The sequence below is a fragment of the Castor canadensis genome, chromosome 5, assembly GCF_047511655.1.
Source record: "Castor canadensis chromosome 5, mCasCan1.hap1v2, whole genome shotgun sequence".
NCBI classification, from domain to species: Eukaryota; Metazoa; Chordata; class Mammalia; order Rodentia; family Castoridae; genus Castor; species Castor canadensis.
Window position 1 is genome coordinate 69381002 of NC_133390.1, and position 27740 is coordinate 69408741.

General features: G+C 33.4%; 1 protein-coding gene across 3 annotated transcripts in view; it reads right to left on the reverse strand.

The window, feature by feature from the left end:
* Positions 1-27740, reverse strand: part of Iqcb1 (IQ motif containing B1) — a 48639-nt gene that overhangs the window by 19706 nt on the left and 1193 nt on the right. For 2 of the 3 annotated variants that reach the window (XM_020185063.2, XM_074073259.1), the window contains exons 2-8: positions 23205-23324; positions 22433-22595; positions 20442-20571; positions 12665-12758; positions 8731-8830; positions 3548-3726; positions 1129-1238 (exon numbers count right to left, since the gene is read on the reverse strand). In XM_020185063.2, coding sequence (XP_020040652.1) covers positions 1129-1238; positions 3548-3726; positions 8731-8830; positions 12665-12758; positions 20442-20571; positions 22433-22595; positions 23205-23304 — 876 coding nt within the window. In that variant the 5' untranslated portion in view covers positions 23305-23324. The remainder of the gene's footprint in view (positions 1-1128; positions 1239-3547; positions 3727-8730; positions 8831-12664; positions 12759-20441; positions 20572-22432; positions 22596-23204; positions 23325-27740) is intronic. The other variant, XM_074073260.1, reaches the window with a different exon arrangement.

Sequence of the window (27740 nt, forward strand, 5' to 3'; positions counted from 1 at the left end):
ATGTGAGATTTAGACAATATTAGGAACATATTCAAGATATAGTCTGTTTAGCTCCAAATTCTCTCTAGTTAACTCACTTCCTTTTCAAAGATTTCATCATTCTCCTTAACCTTTCATAATTCGTTTTGAGCTAATGTTTTTATTTAATAGGCAACTAACCTGGTTCAGCTGAGAATATAAACTCTGTTGACCTGTGGGTAGTTGTTCAAATCTGTTTAGTTGTTAGCTTTTTGGATGCTATTTTGTGTCTATACAGCATATGCATAGTTTTGAGATTAGTCTAAGGTTTGTGAAGGTTCACATTCAGGTATAAGAAATTCTCTTTCTTTGCTCTCTTCCTTACAGGTTCTTCTCTTCATCCTCCTGATTAACTGGACTTCTTTTCATTACTTTTTTGGCTTAGGATTTTAGATATATAATGAACTCATTTCCTTTTGTATTAAAACTTGTTTTATTATTTTTAATGAACAAAATATGTTTTATTTTAAGTTCTCACCTAGAAATCAGAAAGCTATATGCCTCTTTCTATTGGAATGAGCGATCTGGAGCTATCAATTTGAGTAAATCAGAGGAAGTATGATAAAACAGCCAGTAGCTTGCTGCCTCAAATTTTTTTCTTTCCTTTTTTTTGCAGTACTGAGGTTTGAATTCAGGCCTTGTGCTTTCTAGGCAGGCACTCTATCACTTGAGCCATGTTCCCGGCTCTAACTTCTAAATTTTTTTTATTAATACAATTTTTTACATGGAGGCAAAATGCATTATTGTTATCTCTCAAGGATATATGGCCATAAACATAGTTTGCTATAATAGAGATTTTTTTTGAAAAAAAAATTTTAAAGTTTAAATAACTTATAGATAAAAAAATAAATAGGAGAGATAGGGATTTCAAGACAGAATCTGAAAAAAATGTGTGCTTGTACCTATAAACAGGTATAGAAGGGAGACTGAAATTTTGTTTATGGGTAGGGCTGAATAGAAGAAAGATAGAAAATCTTAAAAGATATTTCTACTTTCTAGGGAAGCATTTTGCTTAATGTGTTAAGAGAATGAGACTGAGGAATACTTAAGGAAAGCTGAGGTTCAATACAGTCAGCAAATAGCACACTAATTATTTTCATAATTTAATACCTGCTCTTCTCCTTCCTGATAGACCTTAGGGCTTAAAAGATCAACAAGCTGTCTAAATTCTTGACTAAATTCTGTCCTGGTTTCCTGTTTATTTAGTAGACTTCTGAGACCTGAAATAGAATAACAAAATGTACAAAAATTAAGAATGAAGTATAATTTTGTTATGTAATCAGTATTAATTGAAGTTAAAAAGTCTGGTTTAGAATGAATGAAAACAAGATTGATTAATCACGTGGCTTTTCTTTTTTGAGGCAGGGACTTGCTACATAGCCCATGCTGACCTTTAGATCTGTAGTCTTAGCCTTCCAAGTCCTATATTAGATGTGTGCTAATACACTGGGGATCACATTTTTCTATTTCTTTTTCTAAAAGACTTCTAAGTTGAATTCTCTGTCCTGAGAATTCTTATTTTTATGTGCTCACTTGTAAAATGTGATGGAAAAACATGTATAGACAATCTTTTTTTTTGAACGCAGGGCCTCATGCTTGCTAGGCAGGTGCTCTACCACTTGAGCCAATTCTCTAGCCCTGTTTTTGTGTTGGGTTTTTGAGACAGGGTTTCATGAACTATTTGCCAAGTGGTGCTTCAATATGTGATCTTTCTGATCTCTGCCTCCTGAGTAGCTAGGATTATAGACATTGAGCCCATTCCTCCAGCCCTGTTTTGTGTTGGGTATTTTTGAGATAGGGTCCCGTGAACTGTTTGCCTGGGCTGCCTTTGAACCGCAGTCCTCCTGATCTCTGCCTCCTGAGTAGCTAGGATTATAGGCATGAACAACTGGCACCTGGCTTAGACAATCTTTAATAAAAAAAATGGCAGTGGAATCATTGTGGTAAGCAAAGCTAATTTATTTTTCCGTTTGAATATTAACACTTTAAACTGGAACATTTTTAAAAAGGTAATTACTCAGTGTATGCCTAACCTGAGGAAGCACTTAAACAGGTTATTATTAGTCATTATGAATTAAGGGAAGTTGTCAATAAATAAAAATACACTGCCATGTAATGTTAGGGCAAGTCAACAGGTTTCTGAGCAAATGTAGAATAAGTGCTGTAACACTAGGAGACTGTACCTTCATCCCAAAATAATACAGAATAGTAGTAAAAGGTAGAGGGCCCTTTATTTTCAGAGCATGTTGGAATAATGTACTATATAACATATTCAGTATAAATAAGTGAATAAAATGGCCTTGCAGTATACAACTGATGAAGTCATTATATGAATCTTTTCATGACTTATATTCTCTTTTAAGTCCCAAGTTCTTAGCAGTGTTGGTAACTATAAACTATCTTGAAGAACTGGAGTATGCTCTGCTGTTGAGATATCAAAGAAGGGAAGAAGGAGGAAGGTTCTTTGTAAAGAACTCTGTTATGTATTCACATTTCTGCAGGATTCTAATTGTAGAATTCAAAAATGAATATCTAGAATAGTAGAAATAGAGTTCTAGTACTGGCACTTTCTCTCCTCTTTATTCCTACAATACATAAAAATATTAAAATGTCTACAAGTAATGACTCAAATAAGGTATATTACTAAAGTGCCTTCTACATCAAGAATGGCCATTCTAATCATTTAGGCATTAAATGATCATATAATTTTTAAGAGTCCTATGAAAATAATTCTATATTAAATGTATTTGGTGAACTAGAAATCCATTTCTTGACTATGCCAAATATAAAATATATTATCATTAACACATGGGTTTGGTTAGAAAAATAAAACTGACATATAACTTTGGGAGTCTGAAAAAATACATTACCTGTTACCTTGGGTAAATTACCTAATTTTTCCATGCCTTTTACTCCATATCTATAAAATGAGGATAAAAGTATCCCATAGGATTATTTTAACAAATAGCTTAACCATATAAGGTATGCAGAGCAGTGTCTCACATGTAGTAAAGGCTCGGTTAAATGAAAGCTATTATACAAAATTTCTGACTTCTTATGTATATGTGCTTGATTCTGGAGGTAAGGCAGACTTTGTTGTCATTTTAAGTAAATGCAGTGAGGAGTTAAAGAGTAACTTATTAACTGATATAAAGACCTAAAGGGTTATCAACCTCTCAAGCACAGTTCTGTTTTCTCCACTAAAGCTACTCTTGATAAGGTCACTGATCCCTGGTCATTATTTTACTACAGTAAATGGTATATTCAACACACAACATTTTTGTCAGAGAGGGAGTAAATATTTATTGTAACCATATCAACAAAGTACACATGCCATCTGTTGAGACACAAAGATAGCTTGATTATATTAAGACTTCATTCTGAAATGGTGTCTGCTGCAATAGGATTTTATCTGCGTAGTTTGGTTATTAACTTTCCAAAATATAAGAATTTGTGCTTCATAAACCATCAATAAAAATTTTCTTTGCAAGAATTCCAAGAAAATAAAATATATATATATATGTTCTACCTTTGTGGCAGGCACTTAGTCTCAGCAAAATCAAAATTTCCTGATGGGATTCAGCCATTAGCAGTAGGAGCTTTGTAGCAGTACTTCTTATGACTGGACTAGAAGTTGATAAAAGCTTGAAAACAACTTCTTCTAAAATAGAATGCAGTGCTTTTCCTTCTATCTTGAGTAAATCACCACTAATATAACAAAATTTTTAAAAAGTATCATTATTAATTGATACATAGTTATCAGAAACAAACTTAAAACAAAAGATTCAGTAACTTGATGTCTGTCTGTGAAATGATCCAAGAAGGTAACCACTTTTTAAAACATGTAGCTTGGTCCCAAGAATATTCTAACGTGAATTAATTATTACTGAATTCCTACTGTGGACAAGGTACCATGTTAGGTACAATACAGAATGCAAAATAGGCAAGTTCTCTTCTCAGAGAAACTTGCAATCAAATTGAGTAGGAAGAAAAACTTGCAAAACATTACAAAACAAGTGATTCGAAACTTTAAGGCAACAATAAGAACAAAAATCACAAGATGATGCAAGGTTAATTGCTATGTGCTTAATTTATAAGGATCTTTAATTTTAACTCCTTTTCTATTTCCTTCATTTTGCTAACAACCTCATTTTGCATTAACTTTTTGAAAATTATAGTTTAGCATATAAAATCAAAATGATTTTAAGAGAAAAAGAGATTAGTACCTAAATTGAAAAATCTCAGAGTTGAGAGACTTTAAAGGTCATCTAAATAAAATATAGAAGAATCTTTGTGATATCTGTTTCCATTCTAGCTTGATTCTGATGCCATTCCTTATGCCAGGGATGCTCATCTTTTTCCCTGCATTACTCATTGGCATTACACATTCAAAGCTTAGGCTAAAAATATGCTTATTTCAAAAAGCTTTCTATAGATAAACCTATCCCAATCTAACTACTTCTTTACTCCATGTCCCATAAAAGTTTATGTTATATCATAATACATTCAAATGCTTTTAAATGCTCTTTAATATTAAATCCTAGAAATTTTTCTACAGACCACTAACTGCCATCTTTCTGCTTCTCTTCTAATCCAACTTCCCTGTCTCTACTTCTTCATCTTCCATTCATTTCTCAAATGACTACACTTGACATTCTTCCTCACTACTTCATTATACTGTCCTTGATTTCTGCTTCAATCTTTATCAGTCATTTTCTTTGGATTAGAGTTTAATTATCCCTTCTTTTCCTAGTTTCCTAAATTAGAAACTGAGGTTACTATGTGAGATTTTTCTTTTTCAATATAGTCATAAATGATTTAAAATTTCCCCTAAGTACTATTTTTAATTAAGATGCATCCCAGAAATTCTCATGTCATTTTCATTTCCATTCATTGAATAATAATTTCTAATTTTAGTTTTGATTTCTTCTTGTGGATTATTTAGATATATATTATTATTTCCCATATATTAGGAGACTTTTCAGAGATCTGCTTAGCACTAATTTCCAACTCAATTCCACTGAGGCCAGAATAATACAAATAAATTTGTATTATTTAAATCCTTTTAAGTTTATCAAAACTTGCTTTATGGCCCAGAAAATGGAGTAAATGTTCAAATTTGTATTTGAAAGAAATGTGAATTCTGCTGTTGTTTGGTAGAATGTTCTAAAAAATGTAAATCAGGTCAAGTTGGTTGATGTTGTTCAAATCTTCTGTGGTCTAATTTTTTGTTCATTATTTTGTCAGTTATTAGAAAGCATATTGACATCTTTCACTTTAACTATTATTTCTCTCCTTGCAATTATATCAATTTTTTCTTATGTATTTTTGAACTTTGCTATTAAGCCAATAAACATGTTCTCTTGATGAATCAATTTCCTTATGATTACCTGGGTACTCCAGCTTTCTTTTGACTAATATTGGCCTGGAATACCTTTTTTTCCAATCTTTTATTTTTAACTTATTTGTGTTTATATTGAAGGAACATTGCTGGTAGGCTGCATATAGTTGGTTCCTACTTTAAAAAATCCAATTGATCAATGACTACTTTTTAATTTGGGGTTTCAACCATTTTTTGTAGATTATAGGTATTTTTAAATCTACTGCTTGTTTTTTTATTTGTTTGCCTATATTTTATTCACTGTTCTCCTTTTTTTTTTTTAAGAAAACATAACTGCTTTCTTCTGGATTATGCATTTTTAAATTATTCTTTTGTATTGCTTTTATCACTGGCTTAAGTCCTTTGATTATTATGTACCTTGATGTGAAATTTTCTTCATATTTATTTTTTTGGGGTTTGATAAGCTTTTTGAATCTAAGAAGTATATAATTTTCATAAAGTCTGGAAAGTTTTCAACCATTATGTTTTCAAATATTTTTATGACCCTACTACCTTCTTTAAATATTCTTGATTATACCTATATCATGCTCACTGATGTGCTTTTGTTTCTCTCGCTTTTTCTCTTATTTTTTGTTTTATCTTGGATAGCTCCTATTGGTATGTCTTAAAAGTTCTCTAATCTTCTGCAATGTTAATTTGCTGTTAATCTCATCCAGTGTATTTTGCATTCTAGACACTGCAGATTTCATCTGTAGAAATTCAGCTTGGGTCTTATGTCATATAGGTTCTATTCAACTTTTTAAATATACTGACTTTAGTTATAAGAAATATTCTAATGTCCTTGTCTATTTCAAACATATGTATCATTCTTGATAAAGTGATTCTTCTCATTATGTGTACTATTTTCCTGCACTTCTTTGCATATAAAATGTGAATTTTATCTTGTTGAGTCTGTTCAGAAATAAAAAAAATCAGTAACATTTTATAAAACAAAGTCACCTATTGAGCTGTATTATGTTCTGTAGCCCAGTCATGGCTGTAGAATATCATTGTTTGCAATAAATTCAAGAAATAGTCACTTTGTAGTACTAACGGAAGAAGGGAAAAAAGAGTAATCAAAGCAAATATTCTATGATGAAACAAGTATGGTTTGCTTATTCTTTTAAAGACATGACCTTTTTTCTTTTTTTGCTAAACTTCTTGCCTTTGTATGCCGTAAAATAAAAAAGATTTAAAGTATAGGCAGTTTCCATAACTGTGCAGTTAAGATACTTTGAAACAGTTTTATTTCTTCAGATGTTGTTTTTATGATTAATATGGATAGTCTAGAATAGTGTTCAGTCTAGTGCTAATTATTCCCTACTACTAAGGTGAAACCTACCTGAATATCTTACCCAATGTCCCATTATTTATGAGGCTTTTCAGTTTGGCTGTTGGAAATAGGCACTATTTCCTGCTCTATATAAAGTATTGGCATTTTTCTTTTTAATCCTCTTGAATTGTTTTCCCTGACATACGTGCTGATCAGTGTTCTACTGTATACATGAAGGGAAGTCTGCCAATCTTGGTTCAGATCTCTTTTCTTTGGTATTCTACCTTACGTACTCTAGTCATCTTCTTCTCCCTAGACTCTCAGCTCTATTTCTTCAACTCAGGCTAACCAAGATATCCATTCTGTACACCAAAGCCTAGAAACTCTCTCAGTACAAAGTCAGGGTACTTAAAAGGTTCACTTTTGCTACAGTTTGGATCTTGAATGTCTCTTAAAGGCCTATATGTTAAAGGCTGTGTTCAGGGTGGTATTGGATCTTTTGGGGCCTTTTGGGAGGTCCTTAGATCAGTGGTGGGCACATCCTTCAAGAGGGTTATGAGCCCATGGCCCCTTCATCTCTCTTTTGCTTCTCAGCCATGAAGTCAGTGAGAATGCCATACATTCCTACCATGATGTGCTGCCTCATCACAGGCTGCTGATCATGGACTATACCCTCTAAAATTGTAAGCTGAAATAAACATTTTCTTTTTAAGTTATCTCAAATTGTTTGATATAGTGACCGAAACCTGACTAACACAACCTTACTTACATATTAATTAAGTGGTATTTAGTTTCTTGAAAACTGATGTTTCCTGTTTTGTCTTTTTTTTCTTCAGGTGAGAGGCAAATCCATCCCTATTCCATCTTAATCAAAAGTGAAGTCCTGATGATTGTAATTCACTGTATTTTTAAAAATCCATTCCCTTGGGCTTCAGTGCCCAAGACCAAGATTTCATTACTTCACTTGCATTGCTATGGTTGCTTCCTCTAATTTTTTTATTTCAGTGCTAGGGATTGAACCTAAGGCCTTTGCATGCTAGCCAAGTGCCCTACCAACTAAACTACATCCCCACATCTCTAATTGCCTTCTTGTATACAGTTTTGTTCCTCTTATCTTCCCTACATAGTCACCAGAATAATAAAAATTGAAACATAATCAGATCATATTCGTCTACTTAAAAAATCTTTAATGGTCCCTACTGCCTATAGCGTAAGACTAAGTTTTCTTAACACAGCACATAAATTTTTTTATGACTTAAGTCTTAGCCATCTCTGATATTGAACTTTAAATCACAGCAAGATAAATTGTCCCTACTTTTTAACCTCTGCATGTTTTTCATCTCTGTGCTTCTGCATGTTACAACATTTCTTTCTCCTCACTCTCCCAGGCTAACTTATGATCCTTAAAGCTTCTCCAGGAAGCGTCCTCCCTCAGTTTGGTTTAAAAACTACTTTAGTTCTTGTGTACAACTTTAATACTGCAAGCCATAATATACTTAATGTTCACATGTCTGCCTCTTCCATTCTACTGTAAGCTCTATGAAGACAAGATTTATATCTGAGTCAAATTTGTAAATACAATGTCACAGTATTTGGCATAGTCGTCGCTTAATAAATCCACACTGAAGTGAAAGAATGAATTTTTCAACTAAATATATTCTGCCTTTATGTTTTAATGTGGGAATAGTCTACTACTTCTTTTATAGTCTTATTTTAGCATTAATCACAATACTAAGCTTGTTGTTTGTTAAATAAACATGTAAGTAAGCATTTTTTTATTGTGATCTCAGTTTTTTTTTTTTTTTCAGATTACACTAATTCTCTTTCCCAAGCTCACATTTTGGCTTAAGACCTTCTTAAGCTCTAAGATAAGATACCAATTTAATAATAAATTTCTAATCTTTTACAGTATTTTATTTTAACTTTTTCTGAAAGATAATCATAACAGAGTTTAAGTATCATGTATAAGTCACATGCAACTGATTTTAGTAAAACTGGAACAAAATTGGTTATGTTTCTGATAAAAAAAAATTAGCAACATTTTATAAAACCAAGTCACCTGTGGATCTGTAGTATATTCTGTAGCAGAGTCATGACTGAAGATCCTATTTGAACATTGTCAGTTTGCAATAAGTGTAAGAACTGATCACTTTGTAGCACTAAAAGAATGGGGAAAAAAGGAAAGATTAAAAGAAAGATTTTGTAATAACACAAGTGGGATTTTGCCCTTTAAAAACAAATCAAAGCATGACCATTTTGGCTAAATTTCCTGGCTTTGTATTGCCAACACAAAAGTTTCTAAGATGTAGGCAGTTTTAAATGGCCATAAGTAATAGTCTTTCAATTTTTGATGGATAGTTATAGTCAAGGCAGCATCTATAAATGTCAGCCTAAGATTTTATTATTACCTCTCTTTAAACTGAAAATTACATATCTGAATTCCTTTTTTCTAGCAATGAATTTCACTGAATAAATGATAATGATAATATTGAATGAAATATTTTTATCAGTTTATAATTTTTAGGCTCTGAGCAGGCAGTTCATGAAAACTGTTTCTGGATGTATATGCAAGTTGCTTAACCTTTCAGAACCTCTGTTTCTGTGAAACTAGAAATACATAGTTCTCACACAGGCTAAGGTATAATGTCCAGAAAAGAGAATGTTCCTAATAAAGATATCAGTTCCTATAGTAATGTTCCTATAAATAAATTATCAGTTTATATTCCTCTTTTACCAAATAAGTAGAAGATTAATCCAAGTGACAGTAGGTATCTTGGTAAATTGGCTCTGTAGATACTACACTAGTCTCTACAAAACAACTTTGCTCTTTTCTCCTGTCTCCTGAGGAACAGATTTGTTTTCTTTCCCACACTAACTTCCATTCTTCATTTCTGTTTACATAGTCCAGTATTTCACTACACACTATTTTTCAAATGGTTAACAACTTAGAAAAAATGTTTCCATGGATGTTCATATTGTTACTTTAGTAGTAAAAGAAATTCTCTGTAGGTAGATTAAGTATATTTCCCATTTCTGAATATTTAAAAATGTTTATTAACAACTCTGGAATTAACTTTGAATTCACTAAAATCATATGGCTTATAGCACATATTAAGTTTCTTTTTTTCCTCTGGTGGAAAACTTATGCTAAATTAATTTATTAATGTCATTCCATTTTATTTTTTATACTGTTTGTCTTATAATACATTACTAAAGAACTTATTTTTATTGCCTCTATTCTGTTTTTCAACTATAGTCAACTGATACCCAATTTATATATTTATTTAAACTTATTGTAATGAAAGTTTCAAAGACACATAAAAGCCAACAGGATAGTATCCCCATAAACTAGTCAATCAATCTTAGCAATGATCAACTTGTATACAAACATACTTTATTTAGTCCCATCTACTTTCATTTTATTTTTAAACAAATCGAAGACATTAAATTATTTTGTCCATAAATATTTCAATATAATTGCCATAAGTTATAAACTGCTAAACAATAAAATCAAGTATCTTATCTAACAAAAAATTATGTCAATGTCATCCAACAGCCAATCAAGTGTTCTAACTTTTAATTGTTTTCTGTATTTTTAAGTTTGTTTCAACTAAGATTCAAGTAGACCAGGCACCTGTAGTTCATGCCTAGCTACTCAGGAGGCAGAGATCAGGAGGATCACAGTTCCAAGCCAACCCAGGCAAATAGTTCACCAGACCCCATCTTGAAAAGACCCATCACAATAAAGGACTGGTGGAGTGGCTCAAGGTGTAGACCCTGAGTTCAAACCCCAGTAGTGCCAAAAAAAAAAAAACCCCAAAAAGATTCAAATAAGATCCATAAAATGTGATTGACAGCTTTCAAACTTCTTTTAATCTACAGATTGAATAATCTATTTTATTTCTGTTGAAATGTATTTGTTGAAGAAACTGTATCAATTGTCCTATGAGTTTCTCACAGTCTAGTTTTATTAATTGCATGCCTGAGGTGTCATTTGTTTCTCTAATTCTCTTTAACATGGAAGTTGGAACTAGAGGATTAAAATGACTCAGGTTTGAATTTCTAGCACATCTGTGATGTTTTGATACTCCATTTGGAAGCACTTAATGCCTGTTTATCTTTCTTTTGGGATGCTGACAACCATAGCTGATCAATTCCTAAACCTGTTAATTCAAGAGGGGTTGCAAAATAGGTGTTGTTCTATTATGCATTCTAATTGGCATACTTTCACATAGAGCAAATCTTCCTTATTTGTGTGCAAGAAAAGGAGGGTAAGTGCTAGATTCTTCATTTAATTGTTTTAAAAAATGAATTAATTCCCTGACTCCAATGTTGATATTTGGTATGTTCCAATTCACTGCAGTTATTATCCTTTTTACTGTTCAAATGCCCTTTATTTGGCTAGGAGAAGCCTCCTTATGTTAGATCTTGAGTCCTTTCACAGAATCCTAGTAGACTTTGATGAATTCCTTTACATCTGGTATTTAAAATACTTCAAGTTTATTTGTATACTTTCTATCCCAGGCCTATAGTCAGCATTTCTCTAAGGAGGTGATTCCTTTTAGAAGGAAAAGTTTATTGGAAACCTATTTCCAAAGTACTAATTAATTTTTGATTATTAATTTTACAATCATTTAAGCTAGCTTTAATAACTACTTTACGGATGTTTTAACCCCTCAGATCCAAGAATATTATCACTTTTGTTACAGTTCTACTCAAAATGGAATATGGTATATTTCTAAAATTGTTCAAGTATTCTTTCTGTTTTTACTACTCTTTTACATCCACAGTCCTAAGTACCTTATATTTTTGGTTAAATAGTCTTTTAAATTGGGAACGTATAATATTTGTTACACAATGGGCAATTAATAGATGATGCTTTAAAGAAAAAAGAAAGTATTTAGGCATGTCACTTAGCAGTATGGATATAACTACCAAAATATTAGTTATACTAATTGAAAGTAGTTATTTTAGAAAATGAGAAATGGGGTTTGAATTTCATTTGCAAAGCAGGTATACTACTGTTTGAGTCACACATCCAGTCCATTTTGCTCTGGTTATTTTGGAGATGGAGCTCATTAACTGTTTGCCTCATACTACAATCCTCCCGATCTCAGACTCCCAAGTAGCAAGGATTACAGATGTGCACCACCAGCACCCAGCTTGCATTTTTCTTAATAATAGTTATAGAAGTATTTGGCTCTTTAAGTGCATGCATGATTATAAAGGCAAAAAAAAATAGAATTACAAATAAAAATTCTGTGATGGGGCAACCAAACCAATGTACAATGTACGGCTATCCAGACTTGTCACACTGAATTCTCCCTGAATATATGCTAATAAGAATTTTTAAAAATTCAGTTTAAATGTTACTACCTGGAACCCCCTCCTACAACATTCTTATTTAATTTATGTGATATGAAATTCTTCAAGAGAGTAGAAGTTGTGCCATGATTATTAGTAATGATCACTTTCTTAGTCTTAAAAGAACAACATAAAATTAACATGTATTTTTTTATTTCTCAAGACAAAAAGAAATATACAAAATAACTCTGAAGTTCAGTAAATGTCATAATAGAAAAGCTTGCATTTACATGGGAAGGCTATGAGTTAAACCTTGTCTACTCTGCACAGTGTTTCTTCCATAGTAGATCTAAAACACTATAATCTTTGAAACTTAGATTATATTTCTTAAAACTATTCAAATTATTAATCCTTATCTCAGATCTACTAAATAAAAAAAGCTAAGGAGAAAAGTTATGTTTTAGCAATATTCCCTTTAAAATAATGTTCATATTGTCAATGCTTACTATTTAAAGCTGGAATATTTAAATAGCTTTCTTTTTTTGATTGCGGGGTTATTTCAGCATGGCTTCACTTCACTGTGGTTATCTGTATAGTTTATAAGGCATTTATTTTTAGAGACAAAAGATCAAACTATTAGCAGTTACCTTTACAATGACTATCAGTTACATTAAAGTCTTTTCTCTTACCATTTTGTATGAGTTGAACATGGCCTCCCAATAACCAGAAGAGAGAATCAGTCACAATTTGGAAAAAATGTAGCAATTCATCTTTTTCTTCACTCTTAATACAAAAGACAAGCTAAATTTACTTTTTTTTGTAATTTGCCTTATTAAAAAGAAAAAGAGAGCGAGAGAGAGGATGGAGGTGTGGCTCAAGTGGTAGCGTGTCTGCTTAAAAAAAAAAGTTCTCTATAGAAATTCAAGACTGGACTTCTAGGTCTAACAGCTGTTTGTGATGTAGTACATGATCTTGTAGTCTTTAGTTTCTAAAAGTTGTGGTTACAGTGAATTTATGAATACTCACTCTACCTGCTATCTATGGTTGTTATCCAGATAAAATATAAGAATTGTAAGTTAATACATTAGGATTTCTTGCCACTTTTTATGAATCAGAATCATCTGTAGAGCTTTTAAAATACACTTGTGCACAGGCATTAGTCCAAATATATTGAATCTGAATCTCCAAAGGTAAAGTCTGGATATCTGTGTTTTCACAAAGTTAGGTAGGTGATTTGGTTATGAAGCCAAGGTTCAAATTCACTGCAAAATGCAAATGTAGGTGTCAGCATGTAAGGCACTGGTAATAGTGCTTTCATTTCCAGGTCCTACACTCTATGATTTCATGAGGGTATAGACCATGCAATTTAGCTCCTCACTGTAACTTAGGTAGGTGATTTGGTTATGAAGCCAAGGTTCAAATTCACTGCAAAATGCAAATGTAGGTGTCAGCATGTAAGGCACTGGTAATAGTGCTTTCATTTCCAGGTCCTACACTCTATGATTTCATGAGGGTATAGACCATGCAATTTAGCTCCTCACTGTAACTCAGTGTTTATAGTTTTCATATATAGTAAATGTTCAATCAATATTTATTCAATAAAGAAATTATATTTTTCCTGGTTTTGCCTTGCAGAAAGTAAGGTGAGAGACTTCAGGTCATAAAACATTTAGCTTAATCATTCTTAATTGACTAAATCAAACATTGGCTTAGAGTAAAAGGGTAGAAGATTTTCCAAGCAAATGGCAGGGGAACCTATATTGATATCTGATAAAATAGACTTCAAACTAAAATTAGTCAAAAGAGACAAAAAAGGTCCTCTATACTAGGAAAAGGAATACATCAAGAGGAAATAACAACTGTTAAGTTATATGCATCTAATGTCAAAGCACCCAACTTCATTAAACACTACTGTAATAAAAAAGCATAGACTCCCCAACACAATGATAGTATGAGACTTCTATACCCCACGATCACAAACAGATGGGTCATCCAGACAAAAAAAATCAACAAGGAAACCTCAGAATTAAATGATATATAGACCAAATGGTCTTAACAGATATCTACAGAGTATTTCATCCAGCAGCAGCTGTTAAAGATTTTCCTCAGCAGCCCATGGAACTTAATCCAAAATAAGCCATAATTTAGGACACAAAGCAAGTCTTAACAAATATTAGACTCCCTATCCCATCAGACCACAATGGCATAAAATTAGAATTCAATAACAAACCTTGGGATACAGCAAAGGCAGTGCTAAGGAGAAAGTTTATAGCTAAGAGTGCCTATATTTAAAAAAATAAAAGAGAGATCTCAAATAAATGAGCTGCACCTCAAGCTGCTAGAAAAACAGAACAAGTTAAGTCCAAAATTAGAAGAAGGAAAAAAATAATAAAAATTAGGTTAAGATCAATGAAATAGAAGCTAAAGAAACTATACAAAGAATCAATGAAACAAAAAGTTGTTTATTCCAAACGATAAATAAGATTGATAAACGCTTAGTCAATCTGACTAGAAGAAGGAGGAAAAAGACCCAAATAAATAAAACTCAGAGATGAGAAATGGGATATACAACAAATACCACTGAAATCCAGAGCATCATTAGGGAATACTTCAAAAACCGATACTCAAACAAACTGAAAAATCTAGAAGCAATGGATAAATTTCTATACCAACCAAAATTGAACCAAGAGGGCATAAGCCACTTAAGTAGATCTATAACAAGAAACGAGACTGAAGCAGTGTTAAAGAATTTCCTGACAAAAAAATTGCCCAAGAGCTGATGGATTCCCTGCTGAACTCTACCAGACCTTTAAAGAATTAGTACCAATACTCCTCAGACTTTTCCCTGAAATAGAAAGGGAAGAAACACTACCAAACTCATTCTATGAAGCCAGTATTACAATCATTCCAAAACCCAAAAGGAACACAAAAATAAATAAATAAATAAAAAGAGAGAAAGAGAGAATTATAGGGGAATCTCTTTAATGAACATAGATATAAAAATTCTCAATAAAATATTGGCAAACCAAATTCAACAACACATGAAAAACATGATCAAGTCAGTTTCATTCCAGGGAGGCAAGGGTGGTTCAACATATGCAAACTGATAAATATAATGCAGCACATAAACAGAAACAAAGACAAAAAAAAATCACATGGTCATCTCAACTGATACAGAAAAAGCCTTTGACAAAATTCAACATCCTCTCTTGCTAAAAGCTCTGAAGAAACTAGGAATAGAAAGAATGTACCTCAGCATAATAAAGGCTATATACCACAAACTTACAGCCAATATCATAGTAAATGGGGAAAAACTGAACAAGATAAGGGTGTCTACTATCCTCACTCTTAATAAATGTAGTTTTGGCATTCCTAGCTAGAGCATTAAGACTGTTGCAGAGGGGATAGGGGAAAAGGGTAAGGGAGAGTAATAGATGGAGTTAATCTGATTAAAGTATAATATATTCTCAGGTGAAGTGCTATGGCAAAACCCCTTGGAAGAATGAATATACATTTAAAAATTGAAGGACAGGAATGTAAAACAGGTCCTATTAAGAAGGTTGGTAGTAGTGGGAGAGCAAGGATAAATAGAGAGGGTGAATATGGTCAATATACTTTATATACTTGTATGAAAATGAAACAATGAAACCTGTTATAATCATTTTAAGTAGGGGGGAAGAAGATGAGGAAGAATGATGGTGGGGATAAAGCTAACCAAGACACATTGTAGGCATATATGGAAATATCATGATGAAATCCCCTGTACAATTAATATGTGCTAATTTAAAATGTTTTTTAAAAATATTTTTAAAAACACTTAATTTATATATATAAAAAAAAGCCTGATTTTGCCTGCAGGTCAATTAACTGTTCCTAACTGATTATAAAGCTTTTGCTGATCAAAATTATAAACTCTGGAGAAAAATATCAAAAAACAATTGCTTGAAGGTCTGGAGAGGAAGCAAAAGCACACAGATATGACACTGAAAGAAAATGTACTAGTTAAGAAACAAAAGCTGATAACCCCACCCCCAACTGCCCACTCTATACTCTTGCCTGACTATCATTGAATTCTTCCTGGGTTTTGAACCTGCTGGTACTATGCTATCAGAGATAATGGTTCACAGGATTTTGAATTTAGACTGGAGCTATGCCATTTGTTGGCCTCTAGAATTGCCAATTTCTCATAATCAATCAATACATTGAGAGAGGGAGAGAGAGAGAATTGGTCCTGTTTTTCTGGAAAAACTTAATACATCTAGCTTTTTCTGTGAGAGTTCTTACAGTCTGTGTGGAACATGGACAAGGAGCTTAGACAAAAAACTATAGTCTATTAATGCAGTCTTCAAAGAATTGCCAAAAAAATTCCAAAATATATATGGAACCACAAACGACCTCAAATAGCCAAAGCAATATAGAGAATAAAGCTGGAAATATCGCACTGACTTCAAAATGTACCACAAGGTTATAGTAACCCAAACATCATGGTAATGGCATAAAAACAGACACATGGATCAATGGAATGCAATAGAGATCCCGAATAAATCTATAGCCAATGTATTTTTTACAAGTATGACCAGAATACATATTGGGGAAAGGTTACTCTCTTCAACAAATGGTGCAAGGAAAATTGAATATCCATATGCAGAATTAGACTGCTATCTCACAACATACATAAAAATCAACTCAAAATGTGTTAAAAACAAAACTACTACAAGATGGGGGGCGGGGAGATGCTTCAAGACTTGGAATAGGTAAGAATTTTTTGGATATAACCCCAAAACCTTAGGAAGTAAAAGCAAAAAAAAAAAAAAAGGATTATATCAACTAAAAAGTTTTTGCACAAGAAAGAAATAATCAGCAGAGTGAAGACAAAACTTACAGAATAGTACGAAAATATGTGTAAACCATACTTCTATACATATTAAAGAGGATTTAATATGCAGAATATATAAGGAACTCAACTGAATAGGAAAAAAATCTGATTAAAAAATAAGCAACAGACTTAAAAGGGCATCTTTCAAAAGAAGACATACAACAGGCTTATGAAAAAATGTTCAACATTACTAGCCATCAGGGAAATGTAAATCAAAACCATAATAAGCTACCACCTCACCCCAGTTAGAATGTCTATCAAAAAAGACAAACAACAGAGTTGCGGGCATGGCTTAAGTGATAGAATGCCTGTGTAGCAAGTGCAAAGCCATGAGTTCAAACCCCAGTACCACCACCAAAAAAAAAAAAATTGCTAGTAGTAAAGATGTTGTGAAAAAGAACCCTCACACTGTTAGTGGGAATGTAAATTAGTACAGCCATTATGGAAAACAGTATGGAGGTTCCATAAAAAGGTATAAACAGAACTACCACATGATGTAGCAATCCCACTCCTGGGTATAGAACCAAAGGAAATGACAGTCTATCAGAGATAATTTGCACTCTCATGTTTATTGTAGCACTGTTTACAGTAGCCAAAAAATGGAAACAACCTAAGTGTCCATTAATCAGTCAATGAATAAATGTGGTACATGTACATAATGGAATACTATTTAGTCATAAAAAGAATGAATTCCTGTCATTTATGACAACATGGATGGAACTGAAGATCATTATATTAAATGAAGTAAGCCAGGTAAAGAAAGACAGATACTACATGATTTCACTTACATGTGGAATCTTTTGTATGTATGTGTGTGTGTGTGTGTGTGGTACTGGGGCTTAAACTTAGGGCCTTCACCTTGAGCCACTCTACCAGCCTTATTTTTGTGAAGGGTTTTTCGAGACAGGGTCTGGTAGAACTATTTGCCAGGGCTGGGCTCGAACTGCGATCTTCCTGATCTCTGCCTTGAGTAGCTAGGATAATAGGCATGAGCCACCAGTGCCCAACTCACATGTGGAATCTTTAAAAAGCTGATTTCATGTTAGTTGAGAGTAAAATAGTGCTTACCAGAGGCTAGGGAGAGTAGGGGAAAGAAGAAACATGGGAAAAAGGTGATAAATGGACACTTAATATTTAGTTAGGAGAAACAAATTTGGATGCTCTATGGTATAACCGGGTGATTACAGATAATGATCTACTATATATTTTTAAAAGGCTAGAAGAAAGGATTTTGAGAGTTTGTTTGGAGGTTCTAGCGGGGCAGCATGGGTACTTGTATACCCTTGACTAAAGAATGGGCCCCCTCTATGGGGTTGGTCAATCTCTTTTACCAAGCACATAGCTTCTGGAAATACACACATGGATTGGTGAGGGAGGAAGGGGATACCAGTCCAGTCAGTCAAATCAGTTGAGTCAACCTTGGCAATCAATAGGGAGAGAGATGCCACGGTCAGTTCACCCTCACATCCAAAGAAAGGATTTTGAATGTTTTACACAAAGAAATGTAAAAGTTTGAGAAGATAGATATGTTTACCCTGATTTGGACATTCCACAATATATATGTATATCAAAACATAACATGGTACCCCATAAATATGTACAATATTTTTATGTGTTGATTGAAAACAGAAGGTATGGTCTAACTAAGGTAAAGAGTCAGAAGTTAGTTTGGAGCTGCCAGAACATCCTAGAAAGAAAGGAGTCACAAAACAGAGAGCTCCAAAAGCTATGTGAAAAGTTAAACTCTTATTAAATTCTTGACTCCTTAACAATGCATATATAAGAGGAGCCTAAGAAAATCTATGGCTGGAAGGCTGAAAGAAATTAGCAGCAATTTCATTATCTGGCCAGTACTGGAGATAGAATTTGGAGTTCAAGTTCTTCCAACTTGGAAGTTCTTGGTTAACATCTTGAGCTTTTCACTTAAACGAGAGGACTGTATGTAAGGAGTACAGACTATAAACTAGGACTAAGGGCAATACTCTAACCACAAAAGTAGAGTAAACCTACCCTGAGAAGGGCTCAAACCAATATTCTATATAGGATTAACTGGTGTGCCAGAATTTAACTGCTCTCAACAGTCTTCAGAGGAAGATAAGAATTTTTATAATATATCATTCAGTGTCCACTGTAAAACAAAAAGTTATTAAGACATGAAGCAGAAAAAATTGACTCATTATAAAGGGAAAAAAACCAGTTAATAGAAACAAACTCTCAAATGATCCAGGTATTGGATCTGTAAATAAGAACTTAAAAGTAACTATAATAAATATGGTAAAGAATCTGTAAAAAAAGATGAATATGATAGGTGAATAAACAACATTATAGCAATTATGAAAACTCTAAAAAAATAGAAATTACAGAACTAAACAATACATGAAACAAAAAAAATCACTAAATGAAATTATTAGTAGACACTACAGAAGAAATGGCCAGTGAACTTGAAGATAGACCAATAGAAATTATCCAAACTGAAGTAAACAGCAAAAACAATATGAATAGAGTCTCAAAAAACTGGAGCTACAAATGGAATGGAGAAAGAACAGGGCAGGAAAAAAATTTTAAGAAATAGTGTCTGAAATTTTTCTTAATGTGAATAAACACATCAGCTCAAATATGTGAGGTGACGCATACCCCAAACAAGATAAATATGAAGCAATTCATAGTAAGAGTCAAAGAAAAAGTGCTGAAAACCAAAGATAAATCAGACCAGCATAAGCACAGCCAAACAAACAAACCCCAAACATTATTTAGAGGGGAATGGCAATTAAGAATGAAGGCTGAAAGTTATGGAAACAGATGCCCCACTACTGATGAATGGATCAAGAAAATGTGGTATTTATGCACAATAGAATTTTACTCAGCCATGAAGAAGAATGAAATCTTATCATTTGTAAGTAAATGGATGGTACTGGAGAACATCATTCTGAGTGAGGTTAGCCAGGCTCAGAAGACCAAAAATCATATGTTCTCTCTCATATGTGGACTTTAGATCTAGGGCAAATACAGTAATGTGGTTGGATTTGGATCACATGACAAGGGGAGAGTACATACGGGAGATATGGGAATAGGTAGAAAACCCAAAACATGAAAGCATTTGATGTCCCCACTCTAGAGGAACTAATACAGAAACCTTAAAGCAACAGAGGTCAACCCGAGAAGGGGATCAGGAACCAGTGTAAACATCAGTTAGAGATGAATCAACTTGGGTTGTAACACATTTGTATATGGAAGCAATGCTAGGAATCTCTCTGTATCGCTATCCTTAACTCAACTAGCAAAAACATTGTCTTCCTTATTATGCTTATGTTTTCTCTTCAACGAAATTAGAGATAAGAGCAGAACAGGTTCTGCTCGAAAGAGAGGCAGGGACAGGGGGAGAGAGTGTGGGAGGAGGGCAGGGGGGAGAAATGACCCAAATAATGTATGGACATATGAATAAATGAATTTAAAAAAAAAAGAATGAAGGCTGAATTTACATAAGAAACCTGGCTATAATAGAGGTTCAAGGTCAGTGTAGGTTACAGTGAGACCATCGCACAAAAAAATAATTAAAATGATTTGCTACAAAACACTAAATAAACACATACCTTAACTGCATTGATGAAACATGCCTGCAATCGTCTTCCCAAAACCAGAAAATTTTCTGTAGCTGATGGAAGTAAGTCCTTGTAAAATTCCTCTGCATCGTCTCCTGGTTCTAAGCCCACACAACAGTGGCTAAAATAAGAGCACTAGTTTGTGTTAATCATAAATTTCAGTTGAGTGCTTAAATTTTTATGATATTGCACCTTTATGAAAATCTTTAGTATCCTTTTTTGTTGTCAAGTCAATTAAAAAACTCATTAGAAAACTGGTCTAACAACTTTCTAGAAAAGTAAACCACAGTATGGACCTTGTTTGTATTTAGTTCTAGGATTCACATAGACTAAAAACTAGTATGTCATCCCTTCAGAAAATGAAAGACACAAGGCTCGCAATAAGGAAAAATAAGTCAAGTTTTCAGTGAATTTGCAACAATCACTCTAAAAGTCACAGAATACCTTGACTTTAATTTATGAATAGCATTTCCATTAACAGATGAATTTTAGAAACTCAATAGCAGAAAAATACCAACAGTAAGATTAATTTTCAAGGGACAGATAAGGAAATCAAATACTCTTAATCTTATACTAATTCTAATTTCCAGTAGATTGACTTCCCTAAGATCTGCAAATAATTTGCTTATAAATTCTTAAGGGATAAAAGCAAAAACCTAACTCTAGTAGGAACACTTTATAATAAACATTAAAAGAAAGTCATTGCCGGGTGCTGGTGGCTCACACCTATAATCCTAGCTACTCAGAAGGCAGAGAGCAGGAGGATCACAGTTCCAAGCCTGGGTAAATAGTTCACGACCCTATCTCCAAAAAACCCATCCACAAACAAACAAAACAAAAAGAACTAGTGGAGTGGCTCAAGGTATAGGCCCTGAGTTCAAGCCCCAGACCGCAAAAATAAAGAAAGTCATTTAGAGAAATGTATCTTCCTGAAACAGAATATAAAAGCCACTCCCTGAATATGAAATGAATATATTCAGAAGTCTCAAAAATAAAAAGTGTTTGTGTAGTAGACTAATACCAAGAAGAGCCCGCAAGACAAGAATGGGTTGTAATCTGATATGGTAAGTTCTACTGTTTGAGTCCTTTTTTTGACAAAATGTGCAGACACTGATAAGCAATGACAACTACATATTGAGCATGCTAAAACCCTAACTGGCTAATGCTCATATGTATCAATTTTTATTTTATCTTTTGTTCTTAAAAGTAATTATGTAAGGGTATCTATTTTGGTAGGGAACATTAATAAATGAAATTATGGTCAATCAATACTGTCATTAGCATATAATCATAACAAAAGCAGTAGGGTTTATTTACTTAAGGAAATCATAAACATTGAAAAATTAAAGTATTAAAAAAGAGTATTTCTACACATTGTTAAATGTTCTTTGTAACTGAATACTTTCAATTTTGTTTTTATCTAGTAATAGAGCAGGAATAATCAGAGTTTAGAAAGTTAGCATTCAAGACAGTATAAATATGACAAAACCCTGCAGTGGGAATAGTGTATTAAAATCAAATGGCTTATGAAAGAAAGGAAAGAGAGAGAGAGAGAGAGAGAGAGAGAGAGAGAGAGAGAGAGAGAGAGAGAGAGAGAAAGAGAGAGAGAGAGAAAGGAAGGAAGGAAGGAAGGAAGAAAGAAAGGAAGAAAGGAAGAAAAGAAAGGAATGAAGGAAGGGAGAGAGGGAGCAAGAGCTAATGCATTCATTTTTTCCTTTCTTCAAATATTTCTGAGCAATAGAGTATATTACACACTTGGGATTCAGTGGTGAGAAAATAAATGACTACCACTAATAGGAATTTGAGAAAATCAATCTTAAATACACTTACCAACATACAGTATGAAAGAAAAGTACAACCAAAACTTATCACAGGAGGTTTCAATTCATGTTAGGAGGATGAATAAAAAAGAAGCAACTGTTGAAACTCAGAATCACATACTAAATTCCTCAAGAATAAGCTGACCTCTTGCTTCATTTTACCTTAATATCTGTGCAAGTTGGGAAATTGTAGTCCAACCACCCTGGATTCGAGAACAATCTTGACTGAGGACCAAGAGGCAATACTGAATTAGGTCATAACAATATATATCTTTTTTTATTTTCTTCAACTCTGAGCTTCCTGAAGGTGTGTTGTTTATTATTTCTAAGGCAAAAGAAAATAAGATACACTTATTTTTGCTCGATATACCCAAAATCTACTTGAATTTTTATATGTTGAATAGTCACAAAAAAACACATCAAAAAATCACTTGCATAATGGCTCAAGCAGTAAAGCACTTGCTTAGCAAGTGTGAGGCCCTGAGTTCAAACCCCAATACCACCAAAAATAAAGCAAAAATCAATGCTACATATAGTGTTATGAGTTCTCTGAACAAATCAAATGTTAAAATGGAACCAATAATATAACTCTTTCTAATTAAAAGTTTTACCTAATCACAAAATTACTTTTTTAGCTAGGCGCCAGTGGCTCATGCCTATAATTTTCAATCTACAAAAATTCACTCAAGAAACAATAGTCAGGCACTGGTGGTTCACACCAGTAATCCTAGTTATTTGGGAGGCTGAGATAGGGAGGATCACAGTTAGAGGCCAGCCCAGGCAAATAGTTCATGAGACCCTATCTCCAAAATAACCAGAACAACAGTGGAATGGAAGTGTGGATCAAACAATAGAGCACCAGTTTTACAAGAGCAAAGCTCTGAGTTTAAACCCCAGTCCCACAAAAAAAAAATTGTTTTTAATTTTTTCTTACCTTTTAACTTCAACAGTATAATAGGGACATTCTGTTCAGGACTTTTTGCAACTTCAGCGGCCAGAGATAAGATCCTTGGGTCTGTATCTGATGGCTTCATTTCTTTATTTCTTATATTACCTGTTTTTTAAAAGAATCAGCTAATAAAGGTCAAAAGTCTCTAAAATACTCACTTCCTAAATGGTGTTTGAAATATAAGATTAATATAAATGAAAACTCAGTTTTACTTGCCTGTTTGAGAGATTTCTTTTTCCATTTTTTACTGAGTGGAAAGTCTAGTTTTTCTACTCAGTACAACTCCAAAATGTTGTAGATTCCTACATATAGCAATTATACTAGGCATTGTTATTGTGTACACTAGTGGTCAGGAACTGTCTTAGGAGCTTTACGTTCACTCTCCTAATATGCACAACAATTTTAGGATAGAATTCATATAGGAGAACCTGAGTGTACACAAAAGACTAGACCCAAAACTGCCATTCTTACAAAGGTCTGCTTACAAAGTTGGCCTTTGGCTGGCATCTAGAATGTGAATTTCAGGAAGGTTTTTATTGTTCTCTGGTCAGAGTGTCTCCCTGTGCCTAAACTGTTTATAAAAATGATGTAGTTCATGCTGAACACCTCTTTTCCTTCCACAGTGCAAGAATTCTGGAATATGCTAGCAGAGAGTGTCTACATGACTTTATTAGTCTGATTTCCATTACTATAATGAAATATCTAAGTCTGAGTATGTCATAAAGAAAAATGTCTATTACAGAGCCAAAGTAACAAAACCAGGATGGTACTGGCATAAAAACAGACATATAAATCAATAGAACAGAAGATCTAGAAATCAGTCCACATGGTTACTGATTGTCAACAAAAGCACCAAAACATACATTGGGGAAAAGACAGCTTATAAAACAAATGGAGTGTGAAAATTTGATACTCACATGTAGAGGACTGAAGCTAGATCCCTATCTCTAACTCTGTATAAAAATGAATTAAAAATGAACTAACAATCTAAACATAAGACCTGAAAATTTGGACCTATTAGAGAAAAAAAGCAGGGAAGACTCTCGAAGATACAGGCAAAGGTAATCCCTTTCTAAATGGGACTCCAGATGCTCAAGAAATAAGAGCAAGAATTGACAATGGGATTGTACCAAATAAAAGGCTTTGCACAGCAAAGGAAACAATTATCAGAAATAAGAGACTACCTACAGAATGGGAAAAAATCTTTGCCAGCTATTCATTGGAAGAGCTCCAAAAAGTAAACAATCCAATTAATGAATGGGCAAACATACTGAACAGACAGTTCTCAAAAGAAGTACAAACTGCCAATAAATACTTCAAATGTTCAGCATCCTTAGTCATAAAGGAAATGCAAATCCAAATGATACTGAAATTTCATCTCACCTTAGTCAGAATGGCAATCAAGAAAACAAACAACAATAAACACTGGCTATGATATAGGGGACAGGATGGAGGGAACACACAGGACAGTAATATACTGTTGGTAGGAATATAAATTAGTGTAGCTACTATGTAAATCAGTATGAGGGTTCCTCAAAAAACTAAAAATAGAACTATCACTCTTGAGTATACATCTGAAGGAATGTAAAGTCTGCACACAATAGAGATGTTTGCACATCCATGTTTAAGGCAGCACTAGTCACAACAGCCAAACGATGGAATCAGCCTAGGTGCCCATCAACCTACGAATGGATAAAAAAAATGTGGTATATATACACAATACCATATTATTCAGCCATAAAGAATGAAATTATCTCGTTTGAAGGAAAATGGATGGGACTGGAGATCAGCATGCTAAGTGAAATAAGCCAGAGTGAGAAAGACAAATATCGCATGTTCTCTCTCATCATACACAAAATTTAGAACTAAAAAAAAAAAAGAATGACACTGGGGGTGAGAACCAGTGGGAGGGGGAAGGCAAAAAAAGAGGATGAAGGAGGTAGGTGAATATGATCAAAGTACTTCATACACATGTATGAAAATAGAATAATGAACCTCATTAAAATTATTTTTAAATGGGGGAAGGGGAGATAAGAGTAAAAGAGGGAGTGAAAGTACATTATATGCATGTATGGAAATGTCACAATAAAACATCTTTGTACAACTAATATATACTAATAAAGAGAAAAAAACTGACTAAAACAAAAAAGTTTATTTAGATCATAGTTCTGAATTTCAAGGATCTCATGTATGGTGATTAGCTCAGCTTTGGGAGGGACCCCTTGCTTTGTCACAGAACAGATGGTATCATGGCTTGAGTGCATATAAAAGGAAGACATGACATGGCAAGCTAGGAAGTCAGAGAGACCAGGGAGAGACCAGCCTTGCTCTTAAAACTTGTAACAATCCTCTCTCAAGAACTAACCAAGGCCTTACAAGAACTATATCAATTCCTTCAGTAAGCAGTGCTCCTAATGACCTATATCTCCCACTAGTCCTCACCTCTTAAAGGTCCCACCACCTCTTAACATTGCCATAGAGGATTAAACATTCCAACATATAAGCCCATGGGGGACAAACATCCAAACCACAGCAGTAACCATTGTCCAGTAAAAATTCTGATGTGTCTAGTGAGCTTCCCTGGTAAATAACATTTCACAGGTGTTGTCACAAGGCTCAAAATGTTATGAAATTATAAGAAAATCAAAATTTATAAATAGTACAGTGAGCAAAATCAATTCTACAATTTTAAAATGTCAGTATCTCAATTAATTTTTTTTTGCTAAAACTTTTCTACATAAAAAAGTTTTAAAGTGTTTGAAGCTCAAAAGCCAGGCATGATGTTACATCTCTGTAATTCTAGCACCTGGGAGGCTGAATGAAGCAGCCTAAGCTAAGCTTAGGTCAGCCTAAGCTAAGCAGTGAGTTCTAGGCCAGCCTGGGCAAAAGAGCAAGATCCTATCTCAAAAAATTAAGAAGCATTTGAAACTTGATGATATCATCTAATTACAACATATCTTCCTTTACTTTTAAAATAGCTATCATCTATTCAGTACTTACTATGAGCTAAGCATAGTGCTAAGTGATTTTTAAATGAATTATCTATTAATTCTCACAATGGGACTATGAGGTAGTGCCTTTAATCATCTCCAATTTGTGAATAAGGAAAATAAAACTTGAAGAAAAAACTTACGGTTCTACTAGTATGTGGTGGCATTAACAGATCAGTCTGTCTGCAAAGCCTATGATTTTAATTACTGTTTTTTTATATTCCCTCTCATGTAAAACAGTAAAAACATAATAAAACATTCCCAAATAACCTACTCCTAAGTCACTTTTTAAGCTGTTATTCTTCACAGCTATGTTTCACCCTTCATATTCAAGAGTTGGCCACAACTAAGGCATTCAAAATCGTCCCTTATTAGGTAAAATATGAATTCACTGAAAATATTTTATAAGAAAACCCAGTAAAATTCCTAGCATATAGAAGGCACAAAACTTTCTAAGAGTGTACATATAATTATCTTATTCTTACCATTGGCTGTATTATGCTATGCTTCCTTTATAAGAATATATTTAAATATATCTGATATATTTAAATATTTAAACATTCAAGTGGTATGTTATAAGCAGTGCTACAATGAATATCAATGAATAAGTCATAATGCACTCATGCTAGTATCCCTGTAGGATATATTACATTCTTATCCAGTACATATACACACACACATTACAGGGTATATTTTGATGCTTTATTTAGTTTAATAAATCTATTTGTTTATTCTTGGACTAGTACAACATAGTTCATTTTAACATGTTTGGTGAAAATTCAAGTTAGTAAGTTACATGAGGGCAAATCCATACTATTCTTGTTGTCTGCCTCATTTCTTTGATCCCCAGTGGCTAGACTAGTGCCTGGCATGCAGCAAGTACTTAATAAATACTTGTTGAAAGAAAGAATAAATGCATAAACCTTGGGCATTCTGCGATTCAAGTTTTGACTGGCTTTTCTCCTTGCTGCGATATGGAAGGTTCAGATTTCTGGTGGGAAACCCACTTTTTTTTTTGAGTGCTTTTCCTAATACTTTACTTTTAAAAGTCAAATAGGCTTAAGACACTCTTCTGCCTTCCTGGTTACATGTAAAAATCACTAAAACATTACCATCATCACCAAATGTGTAGAGCAACATTACAGATGCAAGGTTCACAAAGATTTTATATAGGACAATTCCCTGCTAATGTCTGGTTGAGAAAGAAAAGTATCATGTGTGTATAAAAATCCTTATGTACATAGAATATAATATGCTAATTACTAAATAGACATAGGTAAGAAATAAGACCAAAAGTCGAAGGACTGTGCTTCTCTGAACCAGTTTTCTTATCTATAAACAAAACAGCAATCCCTACTCTCTAAAATAATTCAAAAGTTAGAAAGAAAGGCGGCCACCAAGGAGTCTTAAAATATGAGCCTTAATAATAGCCATTTGGGAGGTGAAGAGGGGAGGACTGTGGTTTAAGGTTGGCCCAGGCAAAAGTTGAGACCCTATCTCAAAAACAAGCATGGCAGTGGCTCATGCTATA